Source organism: Rhizopus microsporus (genome assembly GCF_002708625.1).
Source record: "Rhizopus microsporus ATCC 52813 unplaced genomic scaffold scaffold_12, whole genome shotgun sequence".
NCBI lineage: Eukaryota > Fungi > Mucoromycota > Mucoromycetes > Mucorales > Rhizopodaceae > Rhizopus > Rhizopus microsporus.
Genome location: NW_019671927.1, coordinates 121984 through 141587, shown reverse-complemented (window position 1 = coordinate 141587; position 19604 = coordinate 121984). Strand labels below are relative to the sequence as shown.

The 19604-nt window shown below is 39.4% G+C and overlaps 5 protein-coding genes across 5 annotated transcripts; 1 reads left to right on the top strand and 4 right to left on the bottom strand.

Moving 5' to 3' along the window:
- Positions 1 to 20: 20 nt before the first annotated feature.
- On the bottom strand, positions 21 to 1792 carry RHIMIDRAFT_239000 (WD40 repeat-like protein; the record flags this gene model as incomplete). Its single annotated transcript, XM_023609083.1, has 3 exons — positions 21 to 72; positions 121 to 1649; positions 1706 to 1792. The coding sequence occupies 3 exons, from the start codon at positions 1790 to 1792 to the stop codon at positions 21 to 23; spliced, it is 1668 nt and encodes a 555-aa protein (XP_023464563.1).
- Positions 1793 to 4258: 2466 nt separating this feature from the next.
- Positions 4259 to 5985, top strand: RHIMIDRAFT_26251 (Pkinase-domain-containing protein). The gene is made up of 8 exons (XM_023611610.1): positions 4259 to 4616; positions 4673 to 4827; positions 4886 to 4955; positions 5003 to 5054; positions 5104 to 5228; positions 5284 to 5498; positions 5552 to 5597; positions 5659 to 5985. The coding sequence occupies exons 1-8, from the start codon at positions 4299 to 4301 to the stop codon at positions 5767 to 5769; spliced, it is 1092 nt and encodes a 363-aa protein (XP_023464562.1). The 5' UTR covers positions 4259 to 4298; the 3' UTR covers positions 5770 to 5985.
- On the bottom strand, positions 5772 to 7283 carry RHIMIDRAFT_238998 (GPI mannosyltransferase 1; the record flags this gene model as incomplete). The annotated part of the gene is made up of 4 exons (XM_023609082.1): positions 5772 to 5981; positions 6053 to 6157; positions 6207 to 6462; positions 6526 to 7283. The coding sequence occupies 4 exons, from the start codon at positions 7281 to 7283 to the stop codon at positions 5772 to 5774; spliced, it is 1329 nt and encodes a 442-aa protein (XP_023464561.1).
- Positions 7284 to 11245: 3962 nt separating this feature from the next.
- RHIMIDRAFT_238996 (uncharacterized protein) lies at positions 11246 to 12049 on the bottom strand (the record flags this gene model as incomplete). The annotated part of the gene is made up of 1 exon (XM_023609081.1): positions 11246 to 12049. One exon carries the CDS (start codon positions 12047 to 12049, stop codon positions 11246 to 11248), a length of 804 nt encoding a protein of 267 aa, XP_023464560.1.
- Positions 12050 to 12629: 580 nt separating this feature from the next.
- Positions 12630 to 14075, bottom strand: RHIMIDRAFT_238995 (uncharacterized protein; the record flags this gene model as incomplete). Its single annotated transcript, XM_023609080.1, has 1 exon — positions 12630 to 14075. One exon carries the CDS (start codon positions 14073 to 14075, stop codon positions 12630 to 12632), a length of 1446 nt encoding a protein of 481 aa, XP_023464559.1.
- Between the last annotated feature and the right edge of the window lie 5529 nt (positions 14076 to 19604).

Genomic DNA, 19604 nt, shown 5'->3' with positions numbered 1-19604 from the left:
GAAAAAAAAAAGAAAGGTAGTTATAAATTGTAAACACCAAAGTCTAGTATTTTAAAATAAGTTACATTTTGCCTACTGTTACAGTAAGTACACAAGTGAAAATGATGCCAAATTATTTACCTTAATACAGCTGCAATACATCGTCGTTCATCAAAGGCTACTCTCCAGACACATTCTACATCTGTAATCAAATCTCTGACGAACTTGCCTGTCTTGATATCCCACATCTTTAATCCGCCTTCTGAACCAGAAATCACCTTTTCATCATCATGTTGGAAACATGTTATCGAACTGCCGTGACCAGATAATGCATGCTGACATACTCCTGTTTCAGGTGACCACACTCTGAGCATTGTATCAGCGGCTGCAGATACAAGATACTGATTCGTCAGTCCCAACAGACCCACCAGATGAGAATGCCCTTCGAGACGTTTGAGACATTCTCCTGTATTGAGATCCCAGATACGAACCTGATAGTCCATACTTCCACTCATACATCGATTTCTATCAGGATCAATCACTACTGAATACACTCTCTGAAGGTGTCCTTCCAACACATGAACCAATCGACCTGTTCGAATATCCCATACACGGACCGTATTATCGTAGCTGCCGCTGACAATCATATGTTCATGCGACGCAACGGCGCGAACCGAATCTCTATGTCCCATCAAGGTATGAACAAAGTAAGGGTTTACACCCTCGCCATAATAATGACCCGCTTCATCCTTAGGGTCAGGTAACCTCCACACACGCAGTGTAGAGTCACGAGAACCGGCGACAATCATAGCCGGACAGTCGTCCGTAGGTTTTGTAACAAGTAAACATCGAATGGTTGAAGTATGGCCTGTGAAAATATGGGTGCATTTACCAGTTTCCATATCCCAGACTCGAACAGTACGATCAGTTGAGCCAGTCACTAGTGTGTTACCCACATACTGAAGTGCCCACACACCTCCTCCATGGCCATTTAGTGTCATTCTCTTTTTGCCTGTCTCGGTATCATAGATGCTAACGTGAGCATTATCTGCGCCGTACACAATCTTTTCGTCATCAAACTGTAAACAGGTCACAACAAACTTTTCAACGCCCTCGAAACTCTTCCTCTCTGCTCTTCCTTTCTTCCAGTTCTGCTTTAATGTATGATGTCTGGCATAGAGCACTTTGTATCGACTATAAGCTACTTTATATGCTTGTCGAGTCTTTGTGATAGGATCAATGAGCGTATAGCCGTCTCGTAAGAGCAGGTTCATCCATGACGTATCATCATGATCAATAATATTTTTCCACTTTTTACATACACAGGATGCCCTACTAAGTGAAAAGGCATCAAGGTAACTGAGGATGCGTCGTGATATCTCGAGTGGTAAATTGGATATAAAGTCTTGTTTCATGGCAGGTGTCATCCATGCATTAACCAATTGAAGTGTACTCTTGCTTGACTTCTTCAAGAGTTGTAATATAAAGTCGGTTTGAAATGAAGGTGGAAATGATTCAAATGTCTCTAGCATATTTGGTAACTTCCATAATGCGTTTTGTTTATTCAGTCTAGGTCTTTTGTTATGTTCAGAGGAACTTGTTGTTTCTGTTGTTGTTGTTGTATTAGACACAGACCGTTTACGTGAACGCTGGTATAATGGATAACATAGCTTATATATAGACTAATGAGTTGATGTTTGTTTCTCATATCAGCTTTTTTGTTTACCTGATCATTCAAATCACATTCTTTAGGATGAACTTGTGTTATTTGAATGGATGTCGTAAAAAGTCCATTTGAACTTTCTTCTTGCATGATTAAATAAATGTTTATAAAATATGAAATGTATATGAAAAAAAGGGTATAAATTTGTTAAAAAGGAGAAAGAGAAGAACAAAACAAAACAAAAAAAAGGGGGGGAAAGGAAAGAGAGGAAAAAAGAAAAAAAGGGAAGAAAGAAAGAAAGAAAGGAAGAGAGAATGCCGTTTTATGTTACAAAATGCGCTATTCGGAATGTAAAATAATAACGAAAAAGTCACCTGAAATTGTAATGGTACGGTCACAGCGAATGACATTTAGGATGGTCCTGAGATTGTTATTAATCATGTCATCTCAGGACCTGTTGTGATTTATATCAATATATCAAAGAGAAGTATTATTCAGATCGTTCTATCTTGTAAATTCAAACTAATTTTACAACACAGTATAAACATGACAAAAGAGTTTTTTAAATGACTTTGCTAGATAGTGTCTGCAGAGTCCGTTCTTGTCCTATGACGATCTGAGATTGACCACAACTGACATTCTTGTTTGTCGTGCTATTATATTTAACTGCTTAAAAAAGAGCGGTTTCTGACTATTACCTTACTGTTCTTGAACCAATGCTTAAATAAGAACATGCGAAGAGAGAGAGATATCCGTTGGAGCTAAAACAGCACATCAACTGGGCGATGAATAGGCGAAGATGCATTATATGGTCCAATAAGTCACGCTTCTCTATCCAAGGCTAGTGATGACAGAATAAGAATTATCAAAAAGAAGAGTCCATATAATTTCAACCAGAAAGTATAAAGGTTATGATGATACGATTTTGGACTGGCTTCGAACAGATGTTCGTCATTGATAGTGCCCATTAATGAAGACACATGCAGCAACATTTCGGTCCAGCACTTCTATCCTTTGGTACAAAGACTTGTAGAGAAGGAGAATGTGGACTTTTTAAGAAGATAGCTTCAGTTACCATATCAACGTTTACGTTACAACGGTGGAAGGGAAACCCATCAAATTAGGGGAAAGTGGTTTTGAGTATTGGTCCGTTCAAAAAGTCCTGATATAAATTCAACTAAATATTTATCGTGGGTCATTGAACAGCGCGTCATGGAAATGAATTTCGAAATAATCAATTGAAGGTTGCACTGCAATATGATTAAAAAGACATTAGTTGAAAATATGCACAATCGACGACAAGCAGTAATCGATGCCAAAAGTGGCTATATGAGATATTAATTAATCAGTCAGTACGCCGGAAAATATGTAATGTCGCATGATTCGACTTATCTTTCGTGTCAAACATCGCACCTATGCACTAGCTTTCTTTCCATTTGCAGTGTAGTAGCAGAGGCTTTCATTCGTATACAATTCTTGAAAATAAAATTAGAATATAATAATAATAGTGAACAACGCTACCACTCGAATCCCAGCCAACTGCTCCGCCTGTGGCATGAGTTTGGAAAGCAACTCGGCTTATTGTACTTGCTACACATGAAGAGATTGAGTGGCGATATCATGACGCAAACATCGTATCGAAGATCAACAAGAAAAAGATGGCGTCGCTGCTAGGTCTGGGTGCAGGCCAAGAAAAATAGTGGAGTATGTTGATGTTGAAAGTAGATCCAGAGGCAAGCCCAGATCAGACCTTGCTGCCTATATCTCGCGGTTTTCCCGCCTTCGTTCTTTGGACTCTAGGGCATACAGGAAAGGATTTCCAAACTGCCCCGCTTTGCATTGGATAGATGAAAGACAACAACAGAAGTCTTCTCAAGCAACCCTGTCTGGAAATCATGCTGTAAGCAGCATTTAGTTCAACTGTCACTCCTGACACAGTCACATCGGCTCTTGTAAGACATATTCGCTCGCACAAACGCTATAGAATGTCAGTTCAAGGACAAAACCGCGTCAGTATAATGCCACTTTTGCATTCACGTTACTAGGCTGTAGTATCGTGTTTGCCGAGGAACGAGCCAGTAATAAAAGTATCAAAGGCAACCTTCATGCATTACAGATCTATGGTGAACATTATCAGCGTATAAAACATATACCACATCTTTGTTTACAAATCAAGACCTTTAAAGGACTAACGGTGCTCCTGGATTTAATGCGCTGTCCATAACGGCAGTGCATTGCTTAATACCTCGCCAAGTATAAAACGAATAGTACATTATTTTTCATTAGTCTTTTAGTTAATTAAAATATGCAACTTGAATTATTGCAAAGCCTTTTTGTTAAAATGCTGTAAACGAATCATGTAAAATCAATGGCCAAAGAGTTGACTTGATTTGGCAGCCGGCCAATCATAATGCCACCCTACATTTTAATTCTGATCTATCCAAAAAAGGCAAAAGAAGTGTCTGAATTTGAAGCTTAATAGTCTGGGCTTGAAGTTATTTTTTGTGTCATAGGAAAACGGACCTTTGTAACTTCCACTCTTCAGTTCTTTCCTCTGTGCCTCTTTTTTATCTCTCCTCTCCTTTTTTTTTTTTTTTTTTTTTTTTTTTTTTTCTGCTATTGACTTTATATTATTTTTCTCTTTATAAAAAGTAAAATGTTATCAAAAATGCCTTTAAGAAAGAAAAGAAACTTCAAAAACTTGACACTACAGAATTCACCTGTTGTCGTCAATTCTTCATCTGAACCATCAACCGCTAGTACAGCAGAAAAAGGATCAACTATAGGAACAAATACAGATGTATCTGATTACAGTCAATTATATGAACAATTAAGTGAATTAGAAATTGGTCTTGAACTACGATTGGATCTACGTCCAGAAGATTTTCAAACCATTGACGAATTAGGAAGAGGGAACGGCGGGACCGTTAGTAAAGTATTACATGTGAGAACAAATACTGTGATGGCCAAAAAGGTAAAGCTACCATCTTATTTTAACAAGTCTCTAATAATAATAATAAAATACACTAGATTGTTCACATAGATGCCAATATGAATGTACGAAAGCAGATTATGCGAGAATTACAGTTTATGCATGACTGTAATTCAAAACACATTGTTAGTTTTTATGGTGCTTTTATGAATGGAGGGGATATTTCGATTTGTATGGAATACATGGATGCTGGGTAAATAATATACATATTATATATACAAAAAAGGATATCATACTCATCTATTCTTTAGTTCGCTCGATCAAATTTATAAAAAACATGGTCCTTTTCCATTAGACGTACTGAAGAAAGTAGGCTACGCTGTAAGTCATTTCTTCTTCATAGTGTAAGCTTGAGCTGACTGTTTTAGATTGTGGATGGTTTGATCTATCTTTATGATGAACATCGTATTATTCATAGAGGTAAAACAAACAAAAAGAAAGAGAGATACATACTCATTATAGACATAAGATTTGAAGCCTTCGAATGTATTGGTTAATTCACAAGGACAAATCAAGCTCTGTGATTTTGGTGTCTCTGGACAGCTGATCAATTCAGTAGCTGATACGTTTGTTGGTACAAGTTCATATATGAGTGTATGGTGATCAATATACTATGTATATGAAAAACATTGTCTTATTATTTTTATAGCCTGAGCGTATCATGGGTTCACCTTATTCTGTCAAATCAGATGTATGGTCCTTGGGTATTACTCTTATGGAGTTGGCTTTAGGAAGATTTCCATTTCCACCTGAAGGTACACCTCTATCTATATTTGAATTGCTTCAACACATTGTACATGAACCTGTGCCTACATTCCCACCTAACAAATATCCACAGGATCTGACGGACTTTGTTGCTAAATGGTATTATATATTCAGATATACATGTTATGCTTTACTCATTTTATATTTTATAGCTTAACAAAAGATGTCAAATTACGAGCAACCCCCAATGATTTGATGGTAAAAAGAGATAACATATAGAAAATGATCGAGTTTTGACGTCTTTTTTTTTTTTTTGTAGAATCATGAATATTTAATCTCTGCTGCAACAGAAAAAGTAGATCTCGTCAAATGGGCCAAGAGTATAACAAGTCCTCCTGTTAGAGTAGATTTATCTAAATTAAAAAAATAAAGCTAAAGCCGCTTGGATCCTGGATCACCCATTCCCCAAACCCATCGCACCTTATCACTCGTATTAAATATTGTTTCATATTGATGATTCATAATGAGTTCAGTCATGACCCAAGCGTTGATTATGAAAAATAAGCTTCCTGACAGCCACAGTTGAAAGAATGTGTGCTGAGCCAAGAATTCAAGTTGATATGCATAGTTTAACCAAATAGCCTTTTGAATAACAGATGTGTAAATATATGAGTTCAGACTGCTGCTTCTATATAAACATATGTTATATATACCTGTCCTGCTATCCATGCAGCTGATAGAATAATTCCTTTCCATTTCAAATGAATCTTGGTAGATGGTAAAATAAGTGGAAATAAGCAAATATACCACATAAAGTACTATACAATCTGTTATATATATTTATCTATTCTTTTCCTTTTTGTTTACCTGAGATGTAATCACTTTGTTATATGTGACAAACAAAAAGGTTTGAAGGAAACATGCAAAGAAAATATCTTTTCCAAACGCGATACCAATAGCAGTGACAAGTGTTAACTGTGGTATAAACGCAATCAATCCCATCCATGGACTCTTATGATCTATACCTAAATAAAGAGGATAAAACCAAATCGAAAAGTTATGACGGTGATCTTCTCTGGTGACATGGTAGAGATAAGTGTGTTCCAAGAACTCGTGCCCGTATCTATACCAGACAAAAAAATAGATTGTTAACAAGGTCATTTTGTCATAAAAAAGTAGTCTTTACCTTTGATACATGAGACCAGTCAGGATGAAGAAGGTACCTGCGCTAGTAATGGCAAAGAGGATACGAATGGGTGAAAGGAAGGAGAGAAGATGGTGGAGGAAGGTGAAGAGTGGGTTTGGCATTTGCCTGAGCGCATACATGCATCGATACCTTATGACTTGGTACTCTTGCATGATACGAGGCAAAGGCACTGTATCGTGCTCATCCAGTAAGGCCAAGAGAGGAATGGCATAGATAACTGGGTATATCTTGAAATGAACCGAGAGGCCAAAGAGGGCACAGGCGCCATAAAAGTGTGTCCTTTTTTGGAGCATGAGATAGAGTGTACCAAGGACCATGCAGCCGAGCAAACTTTCGGCATTTCCGCGAGTTGAAATATTAGCAACGATAGGATTCAGTAACCAAAGCTCGTCAAAGAAGAGTGCGCGTTTGGAAGGCATACCTCGAAGAAGAAGGATGCGGTGAATCAAGTAGCCTACAATGAGATCAGCAGCTACAAAGAGACATTTGCCAAAAGATCGAAAAAGATAAATATTGGGCGTCAGTAGGATGGCAAGTAAGGGGGTGTATCGATAGGTTTCACGCGCATAAGGCGATTGTCCCTGAGTGATGAAACGTGCTGCATCAGTAAAGACAACATAATCTATATCTGTATATTTGACAGTCATGTAGGCATCTTGGAATTCACCATAGACAAGCAAACACGCTCGAAGCAAAAAGGCAAGTAGACAGATCTTGTTGAATGTCAATGTCTTCATTCTATCGCATACTTTCTCCTTTATTTAATTGTATTTGTTGGCGTTGTTCTAAATAAAAAAGGAAAATATGGTCATTCTTTATTGCCGCTTGGGCTTCAAAGAGAAAGAGCGGGAGGATGATTTGACTGTTGTTTTTGACCAATGAAAATATTAAGTTTGCTAACCCTAATGTGTACTACACACTATCGTCTTTAGATAACTAACGATGGGTATTCAATACATGAAGTGATATAGGCTTAATTGTGTCTCTATGAGTTTTTGATATAATTGTCGGCGCATTTGGGTAAAGGTCGTTTTTATACATCTTGTTTAATTTCTGAGTAATAGGCAATAGGATGCCAGCCTAGTATGCATCAATTATGCCAGATTGATGACAAATATGGAGGATCTGAAGAAGGTTTTGAGTGGTAAGAGCATTAAAGATAATAACAAATATGACTTTGAGGATAAAATCATGATCTTCCACCAAAGCAATGACAGTCAGACAGTGATATTTCTGGTGCCTTTGACTGTCGAGTATGACATAAATCGTATTTATATTCTCAAGGGTAAAGTAAATAGCACTTTTATTCGCCTCTCCTTTCAATTTGCATATTGTTTTATTGTATGGTAGCTTACTTTTTTTGTAGTTTGGACAATTTTTGAGTGATTAATAATTTCGCTTGTTCTAGCTGCTCGTATTGCTCTCGTATCTGATTTGCAGACATAAACCGAGGCTTTTACTGTTGAGAGCCATCTGATTGAGGGAGCATTGCGGGAAAGACAAGGAAGAAAAATCCAAGTTACCAAAATTGATTGATTTATTATTTTGTTGCTGTTGCTGTTGTTATGGCTGCTGTTGTAATTGATAACTAAAAGAAGGAGTCATGGCTGGAGAAATGAGGGGCGTGAGCATATCTTATGAATCTTTTCTTTGGTATAAATTTTATCAACGTTTATAAAGACATGCTGCTTAATATTCCTTGTTCATAACAATCCGAAATTTGGTGAGATATTACTCTGTAATGAGGGGATGAATGATTGGCCAGATGATTTTTTGAAGCATGATGATAGCTAAGGAATAAACTTACGTGAGGAGAAGAGGCGGTTGGTGTATTAGATTGAAATAAGAAAGTGATATCCTGCTGAAACTGGTCATAGTTATTCGTACTATTGGATTGTTTCTGAGAGTATTGCTGATCATTATTAGAGAAGCTTCTCAGCATTTCATATCATTCATGGTTTCAACGAGCTGAAAATTACTTAAATCCATTATCACTTCTCTTTTGAATATATTCGTTTCTATGGTAATGAAAGAGAGAGAGAAAGGAAAAAGGAGGAGAATTATGAGGAAGAGCAGCTAAAAGGATTCGTACTAATCAAATCAGTAGCCTTCTTCATGCAACGTGGGCTGGTTGTTGAACAATAATCTTTTTTTTTGTAGGGGCATAAAAGCCAAATTCTATTTATTTATAAGCCACGTACCAAAGGCAGTGGTGAACTAGGAAAATCGAAATACAAGAAAATAAAGTAAAAAAAGGAAATAAAATCAATATACTACACTAACTATGAAGAATTGAGGTTGTCAGTCGTTGGAGGAGCTAACGACTGCACCACTCGAATAGCTTCTTGAAGCACCAGGGTAGGTACGAAGGGCGTAGAATCAAAAATAAAACGCCAGTGTGCTTTCCATATCATCAACAAGCTGCATTCAAAGATACTAGAGGAATCAAGAGATTGCACTGAATTCTGTTGAGGGAAATTTAGATGTAAGGTTGCCTGCAGTAGTGCAAGACGTGACCATGGAGACAAAGGGAAGAAGTGGGCCCAAATGAGCTTCCAAGCGAGATACTTTTTTCTACAGTCAATTAAGAAATGACAAGTGGTTCCTGAAGGCGAATCCCGATTGCACAGACGGCAGAAAGGAGAGAAAGAGGGAATGATCTTGTGTAGATTGGAAGCGGCAGGTGGCTTACCATAAATCAAGCGAAACCAAACGTTTCGAGCCGGCAAAGGGACATCCATGCGCCAAAAAGATTTCCAAAACCTGATTGAATTACCTAGTGCGACTGAGGGCTCTTTAGCCTGTGAAAGGGATGCTTTACGAATAAGCTTTCGCATGTGAGAAGGCTGGATTAGCTGGGCCTGACGATCGACTAATGGGGTAACCAACGGCAGAATTGTATCATCGATGGTGGTTTGACCCAAAGTACCATCATGTAAGCCAATTTGAGAAGGCAGCATTAGACGAGATGCACCTGAATATTTGAGTAGGAGGAGCGCTTGAGCAACAAAGGACCCTCAGAAGACCAATCAATAACCTCAGAGAGGGGTAATACCATAGAGACAGACGCTGAGATTGGAGTGGGTTGTGACATATCTGTCCCCAAGGAAAGCTTATGCTTCTGTAAACCAGGTAGAATGTCAAAAGCGTGGAACCATAGCGAACAAAGGCTGGGACGAGAAGGATGCAATAGACCCTGCCGTAAGGAAGGGAAGAAGAAAGGCAAACGACCGTCTGGTAGAGTAAAAGGAGCTGTGCTTAAGATATGGGCAGACATCCATGTAGCCACAATGGCTGAAGGAGCCTCAGACAACAGAAACGAGGTGAGCCATCGATATGCGAGAAGGCTTTGTTGAATTGCAGGATCGAGAAGACCACGGCCACCGCGTTGTGTAGGTTGAAGCAACACATTGTAGCTGATATAGGGAAGTTGATGATGTTGAACAAATTGGCGGCCGATGGAGGTAATTTTATCCAAATTTTTCTTAGGAATCCAAGTAATTCGTAACACGTGTCATATTTTGGAGAGAAGAAGTGTATTCAACACGGTCGCGCGTCCACGTACAGACAAGTTGCGACATTTGTGCATATCGCAGCTACGCTTAAGCCTAGCAACCAGATCAGACAAGAAAACCTGACGTTGCGAATGAGAGTGGATTATCGGGTAGCCCAAATACTTCAGAGGCTCGTCAGAGGTGCGATCATGCTACTGACTGATGTCTGCAGTGAAAAGAATTGTGCGCCAGCTAGGAGACGGTTGTCCAGAAAGCGAGAAAGCAATAGTTTTGTCGTCATCCATTTTTGAATTCGAAGCAAGATTGTACAGTCGTACAAGCTCCTGAAAGGCTCGTAAATCTTCCTGATTCCGAAGAAAAACACAAAGATCATCTGCATAAGCCAATGACTTAAGCGGAGAAAGAGTTGAAGGGCCTTGCACTGGTGCAGAAAGTGCTCTTAGGGATGGTGAAGGACCATCAAAGCCATGAATTCTTCCACCAAATAAAATGGAGCGAATAAAAGGTTCCAGCACTAGATTGAATAATAAAGGACTAATGGGATCCCCTTGCCTTAAATCGCGACCGAGTCTGAATCCTGGAGAAATAAACCCATTGACATTCAAACGCATAGTAGTGGAATAAAACAACTTGTCAATTGCATTAATAAAAGTGGAAGAAAATCGAAACCTTTGTAAAACTGTGTTCAGATAAAGGGGATGGACCCGATCGTATGCCTTCTCTTGATCACAGAGCAAATCAACCTCTTCAGAGCTTCTTATGGAAACTTGTTCAATTGCGATATTAACTAGAGTTCCATTATCAGCGATGAAGCGATTCTTCATAAAACCACTCTACCATGGGGAGATAAGAGAGCCCACTATCGAGCCTAGGCGAGAGTTAAGCAAGCGGGTAAAGGTCTTGGCATCACAATTAATTAAAGTAATAGGTCTCCAATTTTTGAGCAATCTTAAGTCATCCTTTTTCGGTAAAAGGACGACGCATGTATCAAGCCAAGTAGAAGGGAACACAGGTTGAGACAGAGCATTGTTGTAAACTTGTAATGCCAAGTCTTGGTAAAGAGGATGCCGTAAAATCTGCATAAGATATCTATAAGTGAGACCGTCTGACCCGGGGCTACTTTGTCGTGGGGCATGAGAAGCCTGGGTGAGGAGATCATCAAAATCAAAAGGCTCACAAATTGATTAACTGTCTTCTGAAGATAAATGTAGATCTTCTGGGATTTGAGACCGCATGAAATTCAACGCTCGAAGGTCAGTGGGCTCCGGAGAATACAAATCCTGATAGAAGGTTTCTGCCGCAGATATCATCTGCTCTGGGGAAGAGCAAAGATCGCCGGAGGAAGGGTGGATCAGATGTGGAATTCGACGCTGGCGACGGCGCTGAGAAATCGAATGCTTTAGGTAACCGGCATCTATTTCACCACGTTCGCGCCAAATCTGTTCAGCTTTGAGGACGGCTAAGTCAGTAAGCTCCTTCTGTAAATTCTTGATTTGAGCCTTGACCCTAGGTAAATGCTCTTGCAATGCACTGTATGGGAGGTTACCTCGAAGAATGCGTTGACGTTTAGACTGTAAAGCTTGTAATTGCTTTTTCCTCCAGCTGGTATGTTTACGTCCATACTTCCTAGTAAACTTTTTAACCTCTTCTTTGACCATATCCCATTGTTCTGAGGGAGGTAACTGAGATGACTGTAAGCATCGATAATAGTAGGAAGATAAGCGAGAGTGCAACTGATTGCAGAAATCCTCCTTTTGTAAAAATATTGGATTAGCTCGCCAAATACCAGGATCATTCGACGTCTTCGTTTCCAAGTGGGGCTCCACGTGTAACAGTGCATGGTCAGTCCATTCTTGATTTATATATTCGATGACTGCGTTCGCAAAGGACAATGAAAGAGATGATGATAAGAAAATAAAATCAATGGTTGATGATGTTGTGTCACTTCGACGGAATGTAGGAGCATTGGGCTGATGAAGGTCCGACATAACATTGCTGAAGTGGCAACGAAGAAAATGGTTCCATTGGCGTAGGCCACATCGAGAAGATGAAGAACGTAAAGCAATATTGGAAGCGTCGTAATTAAAGTCACCTGCAATAATTAAACGTTCAATGCAAGATTGATCACTATATGGTGAAAATTGAACAAAGTCCAGTAGACTGTCGAAGAAAGAAATACGCTCTCTTGGCGAGGAAGATGGAGCGTATAAAACTAGTATGAAAAAAGGTGAAACTTCCTGATTAACATGAGAAACTCGAGTGAGGATGCAACGGGAGTCTTCAGGAAGAGGGATTTGTTCTAGATGAAATTGGTTATCGAGACTGACTATTCCGCAATATTGATTCCAAAATGATTGAGAACTACAGAACTGTTTGTGTAATGTACTAAAATGATTTAAAGGATTCTGACTATTGTCGACTTCCTGTAAGGTAACAAATGTAGGTTGTTTGAGACGTATGTATCGGATAAGATGTTTTCGTGAATTTGGTTTACTCAATTTAAACAAACTATTGCAATTTAAAGAGAGCAACCTTATAGCCCTACGTTGATTTCTATTATTCATAGAATTAATGATAACGAGAATCATCCTCATAACGCAGAGGAGGTTTAGCATTGCGTTTGGGACGAGGGGCATACTTAGATGCATTAGAAGAGCAGGCCGATTGATTAATAACAGGCAAAGTGGTCTTAGCAATTTCATCATTATCACACTCCATAAACTCTTCTTGGGGAGGAAAGGAGTCCGTTGGAGAGCCAAACCTAGTGGTCTCCAAAGTAAGAATTTCAGAGTGAGCCTGCGTAACGTCGTTGTCCGTTGACAGGGAATTAACGGGCCGAGTAGGAGAATTGTAAGTGTCAGAGCAGGTTTCAGCTTCTGTAGACTGGGACGAATTAGGATTAACAACATCAACTTCGACGTCGGACACCTGAGAGGGCGACTCAATGGCCTCGCACGAGTGAATAGTGGGTGGTTTAGCTAAATCCTCCAATGGAGGAGAAAGAACAACAGCAGAGCTTTCTACAACAGATGAAAGACGCGCATCCGAAGGAACAGGATGACGTCTGCATTTCTTGGAGGACTTGATTTTTTCGGGACAATTGGCACGAATATGTCCAGATTTCAGGCAAGCAAAACAAACTCGCTTGCCACTAGGAGACTTGTTACATTCAGAGGCAGAATGTCCGGACTCATGACAATATTTGCAATAAGTCGGCAAGTCCTTCCAATAGGCATGAATAAAAATATTACCATTCTTAGAACCGTCGGGGTTTACCCACTCGATGATGTGTGATAGCTGCAAGAATGGATCATCATTATCAGTATTAAGTTCAGGAGAACAGTCAAGAATAACATAGCCTGCACCTAAAAAAGTGCCAGAGTCGGCATCTTTGACAACACCGATGTCGCGAATTTCTCCATAATTCTGAAAAGTAGCCTTTAGACCGTCAAGCAGATCGCTGGTGCGCAGCCATGGCAGACGATCAAGGTTAACCCGTTTAATCATTGATCCTGGTTTCATTGCTACGGATGGTGTTATAATGACTGAACCATCATTAAAGGCCAAACCAGCCTTGAGGGCTGCGGCACGATTTTCATCGATATCAAAATTAACGTCCAAAAATCGGTTATTGCCTGATCTATGGATCCGTTGACCGACAAAATCGTTGAATTGACGAAAGGCTGCCATGTAAATTTCCCGCATCGTTTCAGCACGAGAAGAAACGTCAAAAAACAGACTACCTGCCGATTGCGATACACCAATATGAGTAGTCTCAATGATGATCTTTTGCTGATTACTGGGATTATCAACATGGGATTGTGCAGTAGACGATTGCACAGAGGGCTTCGAGTTAAGAAGTAAACTTTCTCTCGTTTTGGGAGATCGCTCGTGAATCTTCGAGTATGGAATTGGAGAAGTTGAATGAGATTGCGATGAGTTAGATCTATCCGATTTGTGATCTTGGTAACCAACCCTATTGGGTGGCTTATGAGCATTATGCGGAAGAACCATGTGTTGAACAATAATTAGTTGCCAAGGTAACACAAGAACGAAATGTATGTGCGAACTCACAGTCACACACAGCCAAATGAAGTGGCCTTTTGTCTGCTTGGATGTCAAAACTGTAGATCTCACTAGACAAACTTTTGGAATTTGTAAATGTCATACACTCTTTACTAAAACCAACGTTGCCATCAGGTACATTGGCTGAACGTCATTAAAAATGCTTTTTCGGTAACGTCTCTTCCTCATGAGCACATAGCTCTCGCATTCTTGATCAGTCACTGGTCGACACAAGCTCTTTGTAAATCTTTTCAGTATATTGTCCTCATATATTTTAATTTTTACCGAATGGGACATTAACGTGGTGCTTTGGTATCGGACAATGTTTGGTACAACCATAAGTGATCAACGCCTCGGCAAGATGTACCGGCATTATCTCAAGTAGCAGTTTTCCTGGACTAAGAAAAAGCATATGATTGCACTGTAATCAAATCATCTGTGTACGATCCTTCTCTGTGTTTGGCTTCTCCAGCTACTTTTTTATATACCTTGATGACCCTTGAAACATGCATCCATTTCTTCGTTAGCGACTGGCTTAGTTCCTTTGTCCTCAGTGACCAGGGCCTCGGAGAGAGAGTGATTCCCGACTGTTCAACTTTGTATGTGAGTCTTATTGCGATTAGACAAACACGTTCTCCATTAAGTGAATGCTTTCCTTTAATTTTTCATGTGATTTCTCGTAACAGCTCTCTCATCTCTCTTTCTTCCCCCCGTCTTCCGACTGACGATATACATCATCTTATCTTTCAAAGGATTTTTCCAACTAAACTCCTCAATTACATTAACGACCCGGACATTTTTCTCTTTTCAAAACGTCATGGCCAATGAGCCTTCCTGACTTACTTGATATGCCCCCTCCCCTTAGGCGCACCTCTAATGTTTGGTTTATGGATAATGTTCTGACTGCGTAGACTGGATAGCCAATTGTCACTCGTGTCAAATAAACAGTCAAGGATCTATGTTCTACTTTTTATCCATTGCACTCCAATATTACAGGAAGATTTTTTATCTGTAATGGCCTGCATACGCACAAACCTTCCCTTCTCTGTAGAGATCTTTCATAATGTGTGACAATCATATTCTTATGTACAGAAAAATCTTAATAGAAGATACATAAACGGTTGTACGATAATCCTTTTTTTTATTAATATACTGTTGAAACGTGGATAAGACATACACCACCAACCTACTTTAGCATTCATATAATATATGTGTAAAGCCTCTTATAAATGCTTAATGCGAGCCTCAAAAGTGTGTTTAAAATTGAATGTTGGTTCATTGATAACAGAAATACGACATTCATTGAGGTTGATTGGGAATATGCTTAGCGTGCAGATGGTATGATTTATATAAAATTAAAGATTCTGCTTGATAAAGATTACGGTGAAAAGAGGGCATCCGCAGTTTTCCTTTTAAGTTCTCTGTGGAACTCTTTGTTGAAGATCTTACTGTTGGTCCATTCACTACCTTCGTACTTTGAAAGGCTCTTAACAAATTCTTTGATGTTCTTCTGTAAATTGATGGACGAGCTGTTCTTTAGTTCTTCCAAGATTTCACTTGGAAGGTTTGTGGGGCCTTTACTTGATTTGTCAGATCGAGCTTTCTTGACACTTCCGCAATGATTTGTTCAGCTTGTTTTCCCGTAAATAATTGATCAGGATGATCATTGGATATATTATTACCACGGTGCGTGGCACAAAAAAGATTGAAGAGATATAATAGGAAACAAATTTTTTTAATATATATTATCTGAAAAGCCTGCAAGACGGATTTTAGAATTGATCTGTTATATTCAGAAACGAGAATAAAGACTAGGTTTAACTTAAGGAATTAAGATAAAACTAGGATGAGTAAGATGAGTAAAGATAAGGATATCGTTCTATTGAGTTAAGGATTATAAAAAGGAAATAATATGCCGTGGCTTGATATCACTGAATTTAGTCAGCCAACACTACAGGCTTGCAACAGGATAAGTATGGCTTCCAATTTATAATGCAAAATATAAAGAAAATGCCAATTTATCTTATATGATAAATTAGAATGATATGTTAAGTTTGTGTTAATATATAATGCCTTGTTGAAGCCCCCCCCCGTTTTCTTTCTTTCTTTCTTCTCAGTATACTCGTAATGCGCCCAATGTTATATCCCCTTGCTGAAGAGCTTATTCAGAATAAAAAGCAGCAAAGGTTAGACGATCAAGAACAACAGGGCGTCCAAGAAGCAGAAGGTTCAACCCTATCAGAAGAAAACGTAAGTTTTTTATAGTGTAATTTCGTCTCATCTTTAACTTTGCTGTTTAAGACGCCAGGTGCCAGATACTCCAGAAGAGAAAAAGGCAAAAGAGGCAGCTAGAAGAGCTGATCCGGAAAACATTGTTATATGTGCGTCTTGTGGTGAGGAGGAGTATAAAACAAAAAGAAGCCCTGATTGCAGGAACCATAATTTCAGTTTACAAGAACTATTTCAAAGAGATTTGGGCGCTTACCAACGTTTTACCTTTTCAATAACTTTGGAAAAATTCATTTCTAACGACGCTCATGGTGATCCTGCCCAAGGCAAAATACGTATTTTATCCTCTTTTCTCCGGAGAACAATATACATGACCCAAACCTTTATAAATTTTTATATACTTCGAAATATGAACTCCTCGACAGACGATATCTTCCACCAACACTTCTGGTATACAAGTTGTAGACTTGTTTACGGTTGAATTGCCATCGATAACGTTCAAGAAAGATACCCGAATTTAAGAAATTTACAAGAAACATATGCCATGTTAACAGGTGAAGAATATAATGTAAACCTGGTTGTGCCCCTCAATGGCTTAAGCAATTGTGGTCAAGTTATTAGTGCATCTTGTGAAGCAGTCGCCACAACTTATAAAAACTATTATGTTCATACATATAATTCGATTAAATTTTAGGGTAAGTTTAATGATAAAATATCCTATTCTTCTACATTATTTATTTTAATATACAAACTTAGGAGCTTCTGATGGGTAAAATAAAGAACCTGGTGTTTGGTCACATACTTGACAATGTATTTTTAAGAGACATAACACAAATACCAATCACAGAAGCCATGTTTCCGGACAATATGGATAGTACTCCGCGACTTCAACAACTTGTTGGTGAAAGTATACTTCAATACGATACCAACTGCCTACCCTCCCAATCTCAAGGGCTATTGTCACTGAACATCCTTTTCAGATCCTGTCTGTATTGAAATATATTTTGCAATTTTATGAGCAAAATAGAGGACAACCTCCACAGCAGCAAGACCAGCCTCTACAAAAGCAAGAGCAGTAATATCAACCTCGTCTTTTTGTTTTGTTTCCTCCGCCAAGTACGAAATGGCGATTTGTTAAGCTGGACGCTCAAAACGTTAGTCCTTTCTTCCCGTCTGATGATATACCCAGCAAGCAGATGAAACGTTGATTCATTTCACTAGTCGACTTTCTTTCATTTTTTCCAGTTTAGTAAATTGAAATAAGAAGGTAGGTAGCTCCCAATTCTTGTATTATATTGACTAACATGTCGACAACAGTTTAGAAGAAATTTTTGGCTTGCCGAATGGTAAAGGCATAACGTTTCTTAATAGCATATATTCAGACGGCTATACGGTTAAACAGTTTTATTACAATTAAAGCCTCAAGTGGGTGCACGATAATAATAATATAACTTCTTCACCCGAGGCAGGTCAAAAGAGAATAAAGAATTAGTAACTAAAAAACTCTTATGGGATCAAGGGTAAAAAAATTATGGAAGAAATGATATTGGACCAAGTGTAAGGTACACTAGCCAGGGGAAGGAAGAAACCAATCGAGGGGCTTTTGCCCGAGGTGAGGGGGCGGAGAAGGCGGACGCTTTTAGTGATGGAAGTAGTCAAGTTCAAAAAGAAGGGCGCAGATAGCTGGTCAACAGATGGTCCATAAGAGAGCGATTTGAAAGGAGCGTGGTTTCTTCATAGGCAGCATGTTCAAAAGGAAGGATAATGGATCTGAAATTGTTTCGGGCATCATAAGTCTGCGGTGCATCTGAAGACAATGAATGACGTGGGCTTTGGTGAAGGATTGGCTGGGGTGCTGAGGACAGGTTTTGCCGTGACCACTGGGAAGCCAACCAAGGCGCCAACGTATACAGCGACTTCTTTCAGATCTGGTCATTGGTAGCCAAAGGATGGGGTCTAGGGATATAGTCGAGCGACAATGTATAAGAAGAACAGAGGCGTGCGTAGAGCGCTTGTGATTGAGGCTATCTTGGCGGAACTTCCTTTGCATCAATCGTAAAGAGCGGCGATCAAGGGATTCTGGGTTCATGTTCGCACAGCTCAAAGATGGGCTCAAATGTACAAAACAGATCCTGATGGTATTTTTATAAAGCATAAGAAAACCGGTCGCTTGCGTACTTCAAGAAGAACACAAGCAAGTAATCTTGGAATATATAGATGAGAATCCTTCAGTCGCCTTGGAGCAAGTAATGAAGCGGCTACTTCAAAAGTTTCAGGATCTCAAGATCTCTAAAAGCACTGTCTACAATTTTGTAAGAACTGAATATAACTTGTCACTCAAAAAAGCCCAATTTCAGCCTGTAGATAGGAGCAGTGAAGAAAAAATTCAGGAACGTTTTGACTGGGTTCATAAGTGGAAATGTACGGACATGGACTTTAGAACTAATCGCGTCCTTCTCGATGAGTCTGTATTTCATATTAATTTAAAACGTAGTATGACCTGGTCAAAAAAAAAGGATTTCCTACTGTGGTCACAGTGCCCAAAACCCGAGCACAAACAACAACGATTTTAGGTGCGATTTCTGTTTCAGGATTAATAAAGTGTAGCCTGAGATTACCGCAGATGCCAGCCAAGAAAAGAAAGAAGGTTATGTTGAGCTAACGAGCACAGGGGCAGCAACTGGTCATTATTCTAGCTTTCTGAAGGTCACAATGGATGAAATGGATCAGTGCCCACATATTAAATGGTATTATCTTGTTATGGATAGCGCTGTAAGACTTCAAAGCCCAGGATTCTGATGTCGTTCAAGCTGAGCAAGCCCTTTCTCAACAGCCAAGCAGCACCGTACCCGTAGAAGGCTTTGACCACTTCCTTCAAGCCAGATCTGAACAGTTTGCCGTTATCAGTGTATTCTATAGACATACCATCACAAACCATGATAATGGATACCCCCTCTTTCGCAAGGCCCGTCTTTCAGCGTACTTCAACAAACAACGTGCCGATCAAAAACTTATTTAAGACTTACGTGCCAAGTTTGGAGAAGACGCCGTATTTGTAATGGGAAGCTGGTCCGATCTCCATGCTAGGTATCATGAGCCCATCCGTGGCCATGGTTTCCGAAGACTCCTCAAGAAGCATGGGTTACAAGTCTATCTTATAGACGAGTACAAGACCAGTAGGTACTGTCCAACATGCCACAACGAGAGCCTCCACACGTTCCGTCGTGTTCCAAATCCACGACCGTATCA